The sequence below is a fragment of the Eimeria necatrix genome, genomic scaffold, assembly GCF_000499385.1.
Source record: "Eimeria necatrix Houghton genomic scaffold, Enh_scaff703, whole genome shotgun sequence".
Lineage (NCBI taxonomy): Eukaryota > Apicomplexa > Conoidasida > Eucoccidiorida > Eimeriidae > Eimeria > Eimeria necatrix.
In genome coordinates, this window is record NW_013651741.1 from 5,905 (window position 1) to 18,079 (window position 12,175).

General features: G+C 50.4%; 3 protein-coding genes across 3 annotated transcripts; 1 reads left to right on the forward strand and 2 right to left on the reverse strand.

Annotated features, from left to right (window-relative positions):
- Nucleotides 1–2,097, forward strand: ENH_00072000 (hypothetical protein, conserved; the record flags this gene model as incomplete). Its single annotated transcript, XM_013577568.1, has 1 exon — nucleotides 1–2,097. The coding sequence occupies one exon, from the start codon at nucleotides 1–3 to the stop codon at nucleotides 2,095–2,097; it is 2,097 nt and encodes a 698-aa protein (XP_013433022.1).
- A 3,273-nt stretch (nucleotides 2,098–5,370) lies between these two features.
- Nucleotides 5,371–7,524, reverse strand: ENH_00072010 (hypothetical protein, conserved; the record flags this gene model as incomplete). The annotated part of the gene is made up of 1 exon (XM_013577569.1): nucleotides 5,371–7,524. One exon carries the CDS (start codon nucleotides 7,522–7,524, stop codon nucleotides 5,371–5,373), a length of 2,154 nt encoding a protein of 717 aa, XP_013433023.1.
- A 2,392-nt stretch (nucleotides 7,525–9,916) lies between these two features.
- Nucleotides 9,917–12,001, reverse strand: ENH_00072020 (hypothetical protein, conserved; the record flags this gene model as incomplete). Its single annotated transcript, XM_013577570.1, has 1 exon — nucleotides 9,917–12,001. One exon carries the CDS (start codon nucleotides 11,999–12,001, stop codon nucleotides 9,917–9,919), a length of 2,085 nt encoding a protein of 694 aa, XP_013433024.1.
- Nucleotides 12,002–12,175: the final 174 nt, after the last annotated feature.

Here is a 12,175-nt window from a genome sequence, read left to right on the forward strand (position 1 = left end):
ATGAACCCACACGCACAGTTCCTGCACGACCAGGCGTTCTCTGGCTGCAATGACCAGCAGACAGGGACGGATTCTTATTCACAGCAGAGCCGTGATTCCACTCCTGATGATGGACACATCCTTGTCCAGAGCTTGTCCAAAACGAAACCGTCTTCAGCCTTCCGGCCTCGTCTCCTCCTCGTAGCATTCACCTCCCTAGCAGCAGCATACTTTCTGCTTATTTGTTTTCACTTCATAAAATTTGGACGGCTTTTGGCTCCGCAGAGCCGATACCTCGCAGATCGCTACGATGGATCATGTGATTGGGGCAATGCTGCAGAGCACAGTGACAACAGCGAGGACAGAACGGCAGGAGGAACCCCAGAATATCGAGCGCAGGAGATGACGAATGAAGGCCTGCTTTTGCCGCATTATCAGACTCGTGGAGTGCACGAGTCTGTCACAACAAGTTTTCAAGGAGTAGGCGTTGCGGTGTCAACTGGAGTGGAGACTCGCGGGACCAATTTGGGACAGTGGGCACAGGAGCGCCAGCAGTATCCTGTGAGCGACTGGGCAAACCGTAATCTACCTCCGCCAGTAAAGGAGCGTTTGACGGGCATCTTCTCACGAATGGTGAGAGCGTCGAAGCTGTGCATGTCATTGCTACCAATGCTAACCCTCACACAGCGCCTGCACGCGACGTATCTTGTGATGCGGCTGATTGCACTGGATTTGGGAGCCCTTTCGTTAGTGAGGGAGGACATGGAGCCTGCACGGCAAAGCGTGGGGGACTCTCTCATCAGTTTGGGTTTTCAGTGTCTTCGCTGCAGCGGGGCTGACGCACAACATGAAAATCTTCGCACCGAGATTCGCCAACTAATAGGCTTAGTTGAAAGGATCAAACTGCCACGACGAGTAACCACGGAATATAATGCTACGAAGTACAGGAAGAAGATGCTGACCCTGTTGCCTACTTGTGGTTTGGTGCTGAAGAAGCATTTAGGCGTTTTGGAGGGTTTACTTCAATCCACTGGAGGAGACTCACGGAAGCTGCCAGATGCCGTGGTTGAGCAGCAGTTTGGTGTTCTAAAGGCACTCTACAACGTACATGCTGAGCATATCATCAACGACGACTCTACTTCTAAGCACATCCGAAAGTGCCAGGAACAAACTAAGACGTATTTGCTTCTCGATAACCAGCAAGTAGAGACGGATAAATCGTACATTCCGAAATTGAACGATTTGCAAAAGCGGATAAGAGAAGCAGTCAGCAACGCCGGTGGCCTTCTACGACTGGAACAGCCAAGTGCGCAACCCCACCACACTCATGTCAGGATGTTCTTTGGAGAGAGTCAAATAAGAGAGGCTTACCCTGGAGCACTGCATGGACAATGGGGACACCACATGCTGCAACGAAGCTCTGCTGCAGCGGAGCAGCAATCACTTCACTTCGCAGCTTTCTCGGAGAACGAAAACGCCTACGGAAGCGCGTCTTTGCCTTCTTCTCCATATCCACTGCGGGAGCCTTGGCAGCCGCCTTACCAAGGCCACGAATCAGTTGCGCGGCCCGTGCCGCAAGTCACTAGCGGTCCTGGGAATCAGCAGTCACAGTCAGTCTTGCCGCCGTCTCTTCAGGCATTGGGTGGTTCTACGATGCCTTGGATGGACACAGCACACCAACGCATTCAAGGCGCAGGTCCCCGTCTATCGTTGGCACGTGCGCCCCTTTCGCGTCCCCATCGTCCTTGGGCTACTCAGGCGACTGAGTCTGTCGCTTCTACCGCTTCGCTACAGCGGCAACGACCCGCTGGAGGCAGTGTGGAAGGACCCTTGGAGGCCACTGCGCAGCTGGGACAAAGGGCTCGAGCCGAGCAGCCCGTGAGGTTTGAACCACCAGCAGCAAGATCTCAAATAGGTGCTTACAGCCTTTTTGGGCAAGGAGGTGTTCCTTCCTGGTCTCCAGTTTCAGCAGCGTCAGCTGCCTCCGCTGATATACGTGGCAGTGCAGGTCGTGGTCAGGCGAGTAGTCACAGGCAGGGTCTGCATCACGCTAATGCAGATAGCGTAAATGAAGGGCAGAGCAGCCGTGAGGCTGGACATTTTGGTGAAGATCATTAGTGAGGTACTGTAATTCTACAGTGACTTGCCTACAATGTCTCCGACTTTGAACCCTATCAGCTTCAACGAATGCTGTCGCTGCCAGGTTGAACAATGATCGAGACTCGCAAGCCCCCCTCACGGTCTGAGCAGTTGTTCAATTTACTATGAAGCATTCCTGGTCACAATAGGGATAGCTTGGCGTGAGGTTAGAGTCTTGCGCCGTTCGTTTCAAATTGCTGACCCTTTCTTCCGTTCACAGCCAGCACGCAACCGCCACAACCTGTCCTTAACTCGTGCAATGCCACTTTTGGTACAAGCGTTAGCTTGGCCTTCGCTGTTAAAATTTTTCGAGGAGATACAAACAAGACACGAAGCAACATGCCTATTTGCCTATTTCATTCATGCATAACAAGCACGCTGTGAGGTGATAACTCCAGTACTCATTGAGAAGCCATCACGAAGGTCTACCAGGGCATTTCCTAGCAGCGTAGAAGTGTCATTGGAAACTTCCAAGGCGAGCTTTGGTTGTCACACGGGAAGCCATGACGAATGACAAATGCAAGCACCGACATGTTTGTGATATCAGCTGGGAGTTAGATAACCACCTCACGAAAAGAACGGCGTTCCGCAAAACCCATTATCCTGTCTTGACGCTTTTGTTCCACTGTTTTGTATTATGTTCAGTTGATGATATTACCTTACCAATTATCCTGCACTATCTTGACGCTTTTGTTCCACTCTTTTACCCTTGGTTCGTAAAAAATGCTGCGAAGCTGAGATATACGTGCTTTCCTGAAGTATCCGAATATGACATGAGCCAAGTATACACAAAGTGGTCATCATGGCCATCAGTGTGTAGAATCTTACGCTGTTGCTTTAGAACCCATCATATTTCGGTTCTGCGCTTATCAATTGCACTCTAAGCCGGCCAACCTAACAATGTTCTTTTCCCTTTAACTTCCTACACAGGGGCTAAAACTCCGGATAGTTACTCGGCTTTCATCTTCCTTGTGACTCGCCTGCCACCAGTTTTCCTTGTAGCTGTTATTTGCATCGTCTTTAGGAACATCCTGTAATGGCTTGCATGCGGTCAGCTTGCCTGCAACAGTCAGCCATAAAATGAAACAGCCTGCTTCGAAGTGTCGGATTTTAAGTCAGTGTGTACCAGCTCAAGTACAATATGAACGTCGCAAACCATTGTTGGCATGTGCGATAATTCCCAGAAATCGGCATGCAACCAAGGACCAACCTTATCGTGAGACCGCATCTGTGCTTCATCACATCCGGCAAAATTTGCAAGCTACTCGATTTCCCAAAACCATTGTTTGCGTTTAAAATGCTCACAATGGCGGCCACTAGAGAGTGAGGCCAAGCGTCAGCAAGACGAGTTAGCTTGGCGTCTTCTGAAGTTACAATTACGTAACTGACACGATTATACACTTCGCTCGTTATACACTTCGCTCAGAATTTTCTGCAAGTTCACGTTTCAAGTCCGAGAAGTATTAACCTTGCAAATGAGAAACTCTCCAGTGAAGGCAAGCTTAATGTTTCAGGCCAGGGTAATTGCATAAGAAGACAAGCAATGACACACCACGATTAGATTCCAGCTGGGACAACAGTAAAGGATCGAGAAAAGTGTTCCGAGGGCTTATCACCTGCTTTTTTCATTCAACACTATGGTACGCCTTCCTCCGAAGCGTGCTTGCTTGCCTTACCAAAAGCACCGTTCAGATGCAGTGGGTCATGGGTCCTGAACAATATCCAAAGTGGGAGTCAGACAACTGGGCGTCTGCCGCAGTCTACAAGGTACGGAAAGTCTTCTACTTTTTCCTCTCCAGATAGATGTCCACGTGCATTTGCCTGACTTGTATCGGCCCTTCGAAAGAGTTTGCAGGCTAAGCAGGAGCCTTCACTGCTACCAAAAATTCTTTCGAAGGTGCTTTACGTATGGTGGCAGCCACGGATGCGACGCGGCGCCTCCACACGGGCGGTGCCAACAGAATTGCGCCCGTACTATTCCTGAGTTGACCCATAGTCTTCATTACTACCAAAACGCCTTTGGAAGGTGCAGGGATGGTGCCGGGCCAAGGCGAGTTGGGTGCTCCTAGCCAACAGATTCTTGAGATGGTACTGTCGGAGTTGGAAGCAAAGTGACCACACTAGCCCGATCCAGAAGAAGAGCACATTTATATGAAAGCCTCAGTATTGCACGGAAATGGCTGGTTTCTCTGTAAGAGGAAGGGTTCAGATTGCTTATCTACGAGGGAAAACTAGGGCTATTAGGTGAGCAACAGCGTTCGCACTTTGCAGAAGACCTACTATGCCCAAGCAAAGCAAGCCTATCACTCAGCACGCGACCAGGTAACCGCTAAAGCTGCATATAACGTTACCATGTCACAGCGACAGTTTTTGTGCCCAGGCTCAAGCGTAGCAACAACGAGAGCTCCTCTTCGGATTGCAGAGCCAATAAGGGGTGCAGGACTCCCTAAATGATACGTAAATCGCCCGCCATAGATTGACAAGATATTTAGAGCTTAAATGTTTTCCCATGGTAGGTTTGCAGTAAACAAAAGCATAGTATTAAATGGCGCACAATGCCTCACGATGATCGTGCCCCACTCGCTCAAAAAATCTTCGCTAGCCCGTATAACCAGTGGAAGATAAAGTCCGATGGTGCTTCCTTTCAAAGATAGAAAAGAATTGAGAACTGAACAAGAATGCTTTTTAGAGGCTTCAAAGACGTTGAGCACATCAACATTGAGCTCCAGCGTATTCAACGTGATTCAGAAGAAACAGAGTGGCCCCGCAGCCCCACAAACACCTCGGCCACCCATGGAAGAAAGGCCTGTTTTTTTCTACTATATCGCTTCCGCTTGCTTAAGTTATGAACCGTGCATTAACCTTTGTAGAAGGGACGGTGATCACGGGTACAGCTCTGTTAATTGCAGCATTCAACACGCCTAATGCAATTTGAAAAGCACTTTAGGCGTGAAAGTGCAAATTCTTCGTTAACTCGTCACTTCGCCCACAGCGGGGCGCAAGTTGCACTCAGAGCCAGGTTGCTGCGTAATAATTATTCGCATATCCAACGCAGCACAAGTGAGAAACGGAACTTCAAGGCGTGCAAAGGATGCGCAACTGTGCGTAAAGTGGCGCGAGGTCCTTGCTTAGTCGTAGCTCAGCCCATCACCTGAGTCTGTGACTCTTGTTCGTCGTACAGCCTGATGCTCAACAGTGGCTTTTGATCAGGCCAGTGCAAGTCGATAGGCCTTGAAGGAAACAAAGAGCAACTCATTGACGGCCGCTCTGAGTACGGTCACGCGGAATGCCATTTCTTTCTTTGTCTCCATCGTCCTCTATAAGCCTATGGGCGCCATCTTCCTCTGGACGCGGCCATCCGTCGCTTGCAGTGGCGCGTCTTTCAAAAGAGGCAGGTGTCGCTTGTGAAAAAGGAAACCACGGAGGTATACCGCCACTTCCAAAAAGACTGTAACCCCGTTCTTGAATTGGCGCAGGTGGCTGCAGCCACTCTGGGGGTTCGTTTACATTCATCGGTGATAGCGGAGTAGCGGGCGTCAAATGCACTCCAGAACTGCCACCAGAAAAGTATCTAGCACCACGAGAAGCAGAAACATGCTCTTGCAGTAAGCTGCTACCAGGCGGATTTGCAGGATGCTGCGTAGTCGACAGATACGAAGAACCTGACAGGGAAGTGCATGGCCAAGGAGAACATGGGTACCCAAAATAAGCTTTCCCTCCTTGTGCGTGCGACCCAGACCTCGACGGACCAGCCACCGGTATGACGGCATGTGGATACCTAAAATATGGTGACTGGGCTTGAAGACGTTCGTTGAAGATTAATAGATGCTGTTGCAAAAACGGCCCAGCAAGTTGTTCAGATGACCACGCAGTTTGCCCCAGAACTCGCGGCGAACGCTGCGCTCCGTCTTCTGTGTGCGGTGCAGGAGCTATAGTATTAGATGGAGGCTGTTCTTCTTGAGCGAACTTTTCATGAAGCAGCTTTAGGGTCCGCGGTTTACTTCTCCCCGCATGCTGACCCACCATTTCTGCAGTCCTTTCTTCCACTGTGCTGCTAGCACTACCACGCTCCCCGGCATCTGGCTCTTGGGACGGCAGAAGACCTCCAGCAGCTCTTACAGCGTCATTTATATTCTTCAGTAAGTCTTTCAGCGGAGCAATCACGCCTTGAGATACGCTTAAATGGTGGTTTCCTAAAAGCCAAAACACGGCCGTCGACTTCTGGGATTCTAAAATGTGTACACGAAGTGTGCTGTCTTTCGCGATATGGTAAGAGTGAACATGGTAAATCGTTTTCAAAACGCTCAGCTGCTGCTCGAATACTTTCCACGGCAGCCTCTTCGCCGACGTATCTGTCCTTAGCCCTAGCAGCCCATTCAAAACGCCCATACAGTTCTTCAGTGCAGTTTCCGCGGTTCCAATTATGCTTATCATCTTCCTTTTGTACTTTGCAGCGCCCATCTCTTTCTCAAAATAACGTGGCTCCTTTATTTTCTCAAGTAAAACTATAAGCTCCTTGATACTAGCGCGAAGGTCCTCTTCACCTTGGCCATTCCGATCAAGTACGGACTGTGCCACCTTAATAAGAAAGTCGCCTACGGCCCTTCTATGAGGCTCCTTATCCTCCCTAACTAGGTACATGGCTCCCAAATCCAGGGTTAGCAGCTTCAAAACTTGGATTGTCAGCTGCAAACGCTGCTTGTGCGTCAACACTGGCAACAACGATCGGCATGAACTCGCAGCCTCTTTCATGCTATCAAAGAGACGTAGTAAGCGCTGCTCTTCTACCACAGGCATGTTCCAACCTTCCCATAAGTGCAAGTCATCTTGTACTTGTGGGTTAGAAGCAACGCCACCAGCGAATTCCCAAATCTCCTCGTCAGCCTCTGCCTCTAAATCTACTTCTGCTTCTGCGCCTCCAGCAGCGCCTTGTAATCCAGCAGCAACTACTTCTTCTTGTGTTCCTCCGGCAGTGCTTTGTAATTCAAAAGCCTCATGATGCAGCAAAGGGTTGCCTTCCCCGAAACCCTCCAGCACTAAACCTTCTGCCGAATCCCCCGTCGGCCAACTGCCAACATCGCCATCCCCAGACACACTGCCTGAATAGCATGATTCACCTCGACGATCTGCGAGAGATCTAGTGGGCGGAGACCACTGACGCGCAGACTCTATAAAGCGAAAACAAAGCAGCAAAAAATACGCTGCTGCCAACGAGGTGAACGCTACGCCGAGCAGACGACTCCAAGACGATACAAACAGTTTGTTGCTTTTTTTACGCTGGATAAAGGGTGATTCATCCGCGAAGCGCTGATCGATTTGCCTCCGTAGATGTGAATCGGAGCCTTGATGGGTGATGCTAGAGGCCAGCATGCCCTGCTTGAGCTGTTCCTCGGGCAGTGTGTCCATTGGACCAGACACCTCGCCTCGCGTATGCGGGGGCAAAGTTAAATTCCTTACCAGATTGCTTCCAGCATCAGTCCATATGTTGTCCAAAGAATGTAGCGTGGCACTTTTCGTGGCTACTCTAGAGGCCTCTGCAGCCGTTGCGCGGCTTCCTTGGCCATCGAAACAGTGGCATACCTAAATATGGCAGCATTGGTTTTGCATGCACTTTCTCCTCACCCAGCTACAGGAAAGCAGAATGTTACTTCCTGATGGCTGAAACCAAAGTGATAGTGTGATTCAAGTCAAGTTTAGTGGTTTCATGATTCCCGTTAGGAAGAAGATTGCGATGGTGGGCGCCCAGCGAAAAATCGCACAATGACATGCTGAAGACGAATGCGTTTCTCAAAAAGCAGGCTTATGAGAACGCTGGTATAATATTTCATGACTCCCTGCGTTCAACTCAACTTTCGGGGCTTCATGACTCTCTTGGGCAGCCGCTTGTCAAAGAAACTCCGGGCGGGAACGGCGCAGAGTCATAGCCATCATGATATGTATTTTTTCCGATTCTATAGCTACGCAAATCGATGGAGAATCTCGTAGCTATATCACAGTTGGAGCTCAAAGCCCCTTGCGGTAGATCTTGGAATTAGTGCATGAGCGTGGCAGTGTGCAGCGAGCACTGTTCATGACACCTGAATGGAGCGACGGCCTGCAGTGCTTACGCCCAGATTACAGTATTCGATATGGTACTTCGTTTTGTTATTAGAAGGAAGCAACAAGCCCTAGAAGTGTAGTGAATACCTCGTTCGAATCTCGCTGTGTCTGTGTTTCCCCACGCCAGGAATGGGTACTAAAGAAAACTAGGGGAAAAATGCATCCAACGAAGCATCGAGCCCGTCAGCCCAAAAGCACAGAGTATTCTTACTAAATTGTGCTCATCCAACCATTTATTCATTGTTCTCCGAGCTATATCCCAGGAAGTGCCGTGTGTCCCCAGGGGATCGATGGGCGTAGTTGAGTGTGCAGTAGTTCCTCGCATGACCCAACACAGTTGATGCCTCGTCCCTTCTTCGCCTCAAATCCACTCAACAACCAAAGCAAATGAATTCACACATTTTGCGCTGGCTAGGGGAGCAGTTAATTGCCATCAACGGTGTCTCGCTGCACAGTCTAAGCTACTCGAAGCTCGGGCTGCACTACTGCACTGCATATTTGCTTATTAGAGAGCTGTTACGCCTCGTTGCTCTTGCATTGAACCTTTTCATGCGTCATTTTGGCTGATGCAAGAAAAATGCAAAGTGTTGGAGCTGCCTCTCAGTGTGGCGATCCGGATTCGAATTGTTCCACGCTTGCCAACGACACCTTCTCTCACCAAGTACCAGAGGTCCACTACCTCCTTCAGGCAATGAAGATTTATTTAGCGTTGTGGGTGTTCCTGCGAAAATCCGTAATCATCGAGACCCAGAGCAAGCGAGGTATTTCTTTTGACGATTGATTCCAGGGCGACGCCGCCCTTCACTACCACACTGATGTGAGGCAGTGCTGCACTTCCGATCTATGTAGCTGAGGAATGCCGCATTAACGTGACGCATTAACGCTTGCATTTGTAGTGTTCTTGCTACGCCAATACATCGTTGGTGCTGTTCCGCTATGCTTTGAAAACGCCTACACCACGCAAAAATGTTGTCTGCTCCGCCCTCTTGGCATCTTCCGCAATTAGTAATTCGCTCCTGCTGAGACTGCCTTTTTGAACACCTTATGGTGATAGGCCACTTGCAGACTGCAGGAAAGGTGCACAGTACGTCATGTTCAGATGGCTACTTTTGCTAGGCATGACTGGGGCAAACGTCTAGTAGAACTAAACGGGCGGCAGCCCCGGCGCTGGTAGGCCTAATTCCGGAAGAAGTATCTTGTAGAATCGAGCGGAACGGCGAGCTCAGTGCTACAGTACGAGCTCCTGCTACTGCTGTTGCTGAATTTCGCAGTGCATACAAACACCCACTGAAGCTGAGGCAATCATATCTGAAGACTTATGAACGAAGTCGTTCTACAAGTTCAACGCAATTCGCAAAATACATCCAACAGGAAAATGTAAATTCCTCGTTAACTCGTCGCATCGCCTATAGGGCGGCGCAAGCTGCATGCAGAGCCGGGATGCTGCTAAGGAAGCCGACACAGTATAGGTGGAAAAAGGAATTTCAGGACCTGTACAGGATGCACAGGAAGCGCAACTATGCGGCAAGTGGGACGAGGTCCTCGCTTACTTATTGTCGGTCGCATCTCAGCCTGTGGCGTAAGTCTTTGGTTTTTTCCATTGTGTACAACCTGACGCACTTTGCATCGGCGCCCGAGCAGGCCACTGTAACTTCGCCGCATTCAATATCGGTACGCCTTGCGATTTAGAAAAAATAGCTCAGTGACGGCCGCTCCAAGTACGACCACTCGGGAAGCTATCTCTTGCTTCGTCCTGGCCATCCGGCATACGACGTTGGGCGCCTCCTCCCTCTCGCGGCCTTCCTCCGCTGGCAGTCGAGCGACTTTCTATAGAGGCAGATGAAGCCTGTGAAAAAGGCAACCAGGGGGGTATGCCGCCACCTCCAAAGAGACTGTAGCCTCCTTGAAAAGGCGCTGGCGGCTGCAGCCGCTGAGACGGTTCACCCACACCCACACGCGGTCGCGGAGAAGAGGACACCAAAGGCGCTGCAGCGCTGCGACCACCATATGCCTGCTGTGATGAGACACTATGAGGTGGACGTGCAGTCTGCTGCACGCCTGACGGTCGAGGCAGTCGTGTAAAAGGCATCTGCGGTGGGGGGAAATACGGATGGGTGCCTAAAACTCCAGTTGTAGGTGCTTGTGGCCGAAATTTTGACGGACGAGACTCTGGGAGAGACACGGGCGGAGAGACAAGCTGCGGCAATTGATCCTGAGGACTCCAGGAGGAACCAGGTGTGTGCAGTTGCTGCCGACCCGGTCCAGCACCTTGTCGAGGCGCCTGGCCAGGTCGCCACAGTGGTACTGTGGCTGGCGGTGAATGCATTTCCTCCACTTCTTCATGCGGCGTAGAAGTTGTGGTGTCAGATGAAAGCGTCACGGCTTCTGCGAAGCCTTCGTGCAGCGGCGTGTAGCTCGGCGATTTGCGCTGCTCCGAATCCTGGATACTTGGTTTTTCAGTCTGTCCCCCCAATGCTGCGCGAGCTTTTGCAAGTTTCATTCGAGGTGGCGTTCCAGCTCGGAGAAAACCACCAGCGTTCCCAACGGCGTCAAATATACTTTTTTGCATGTCTTTCAGTTTAGGGAGTTCTGCTCTTTTCGTTGTAAAATACTTCTTACTGATAATCGCACTCACACCTGTGTGTTTTTGACAATCTAAAATGTGTTGTCGAAGGGAACCGTCTTTGGACAGGTGGTCAACGTGGGCGTCGAAAATCGCTTTCAAAACATCCACCTGTTGCGCAACTACTTTCGTTGGCAGCGTCCTCGACGGATCTTCCTTTAGCTGTCCCAGCCCTTGCAAAACTCCTGCGCAACACTTTAGAGCCACTTCGGCAGTTGACATCAAGGCTATCATCTTCATTTTGTATTTTTGAGCTCTCTTTTCTTCACGGATATGCCGCGGCTGCTTTATCTGCTCAAGCAAAATTTTTAATTTTTCAACTTTCCGGCGAAATTTTCTATTCCTCGGGTCGTCGTCCACCTGCTGAAGTAAACGATTTATCAATTGGATGGCAGAGTCTCCTACGGCTCTCCTCTCAGGCTCCATGTTCTCCTTAACAAGTGATGCGGCTCCCAAATCCAGGCCGACCAATCTCACCACATAAAATACCACCTGCATGCGTTGCATGTACGTTAACACTGGCAATAGCGACCCACATAAATTCAAAGTGTCTTTCATGCGGCCAAAGAGATTTCTCAAACGCTCTTCTTGCTCCACAGGCATGTTCCGGCCTTCCCATAAGTGCAAATCAGCGTCTTCACTATGCGTGGGGTTAACGCCAGTAGCATCTTCCGAAATATCGAGATAGGATGTAGCCTCAGCGTCTACCTCTCGTGTTCCTCCGGCAGTGGCTTGTAATCCCGAAGCCTCATGATCTAGCGAAGGGCTGCCTTCCCCAAAACCCTCCAGCACTAAACCTGCCGAATCCCCCGTCGGCCAACTGCCGCCTTCATCGCCATCCCCAGACACACTGCCTGAATAGCATGATTCACCTCGACGATCTGCGAGAAATCTAGTGGGCGGGGACCACTGACGCGCAGACTCTATAAAGCGAAAACAAAGCAGCAAAAAATACGCTGCTGCCAACGAGGTGAATGCTACGCCGAGCAGACGAGCCCAAGACGATACAAACAGTTTGTTGCTTTCTTTACGCTGGATAAAGGGTGATTCATCCGCGAAGCGCTGATCAATTTGCCTCCGTAGATGTGAATCGGAACCTTGATGGGCGATACCAGAGGCCAGCATGCCCTGCTTGAGCTGTTCCTCAGGCAGTGTGTCCATTGGACCAGACACCTCGCCTCGCGTATGCGGGGGCAAAGTCAAAATCCTTACCAGATTGCTTCCAGCATCAGTCCATATGTTGTCCAAAGAATGTAGCGTGGCACTTTTCGTGGCTACTCTAGAGGCCTCTCTGCAGCTGTTGTGCGGCTTCCTTGGTCATCGAAACGGTGGCAT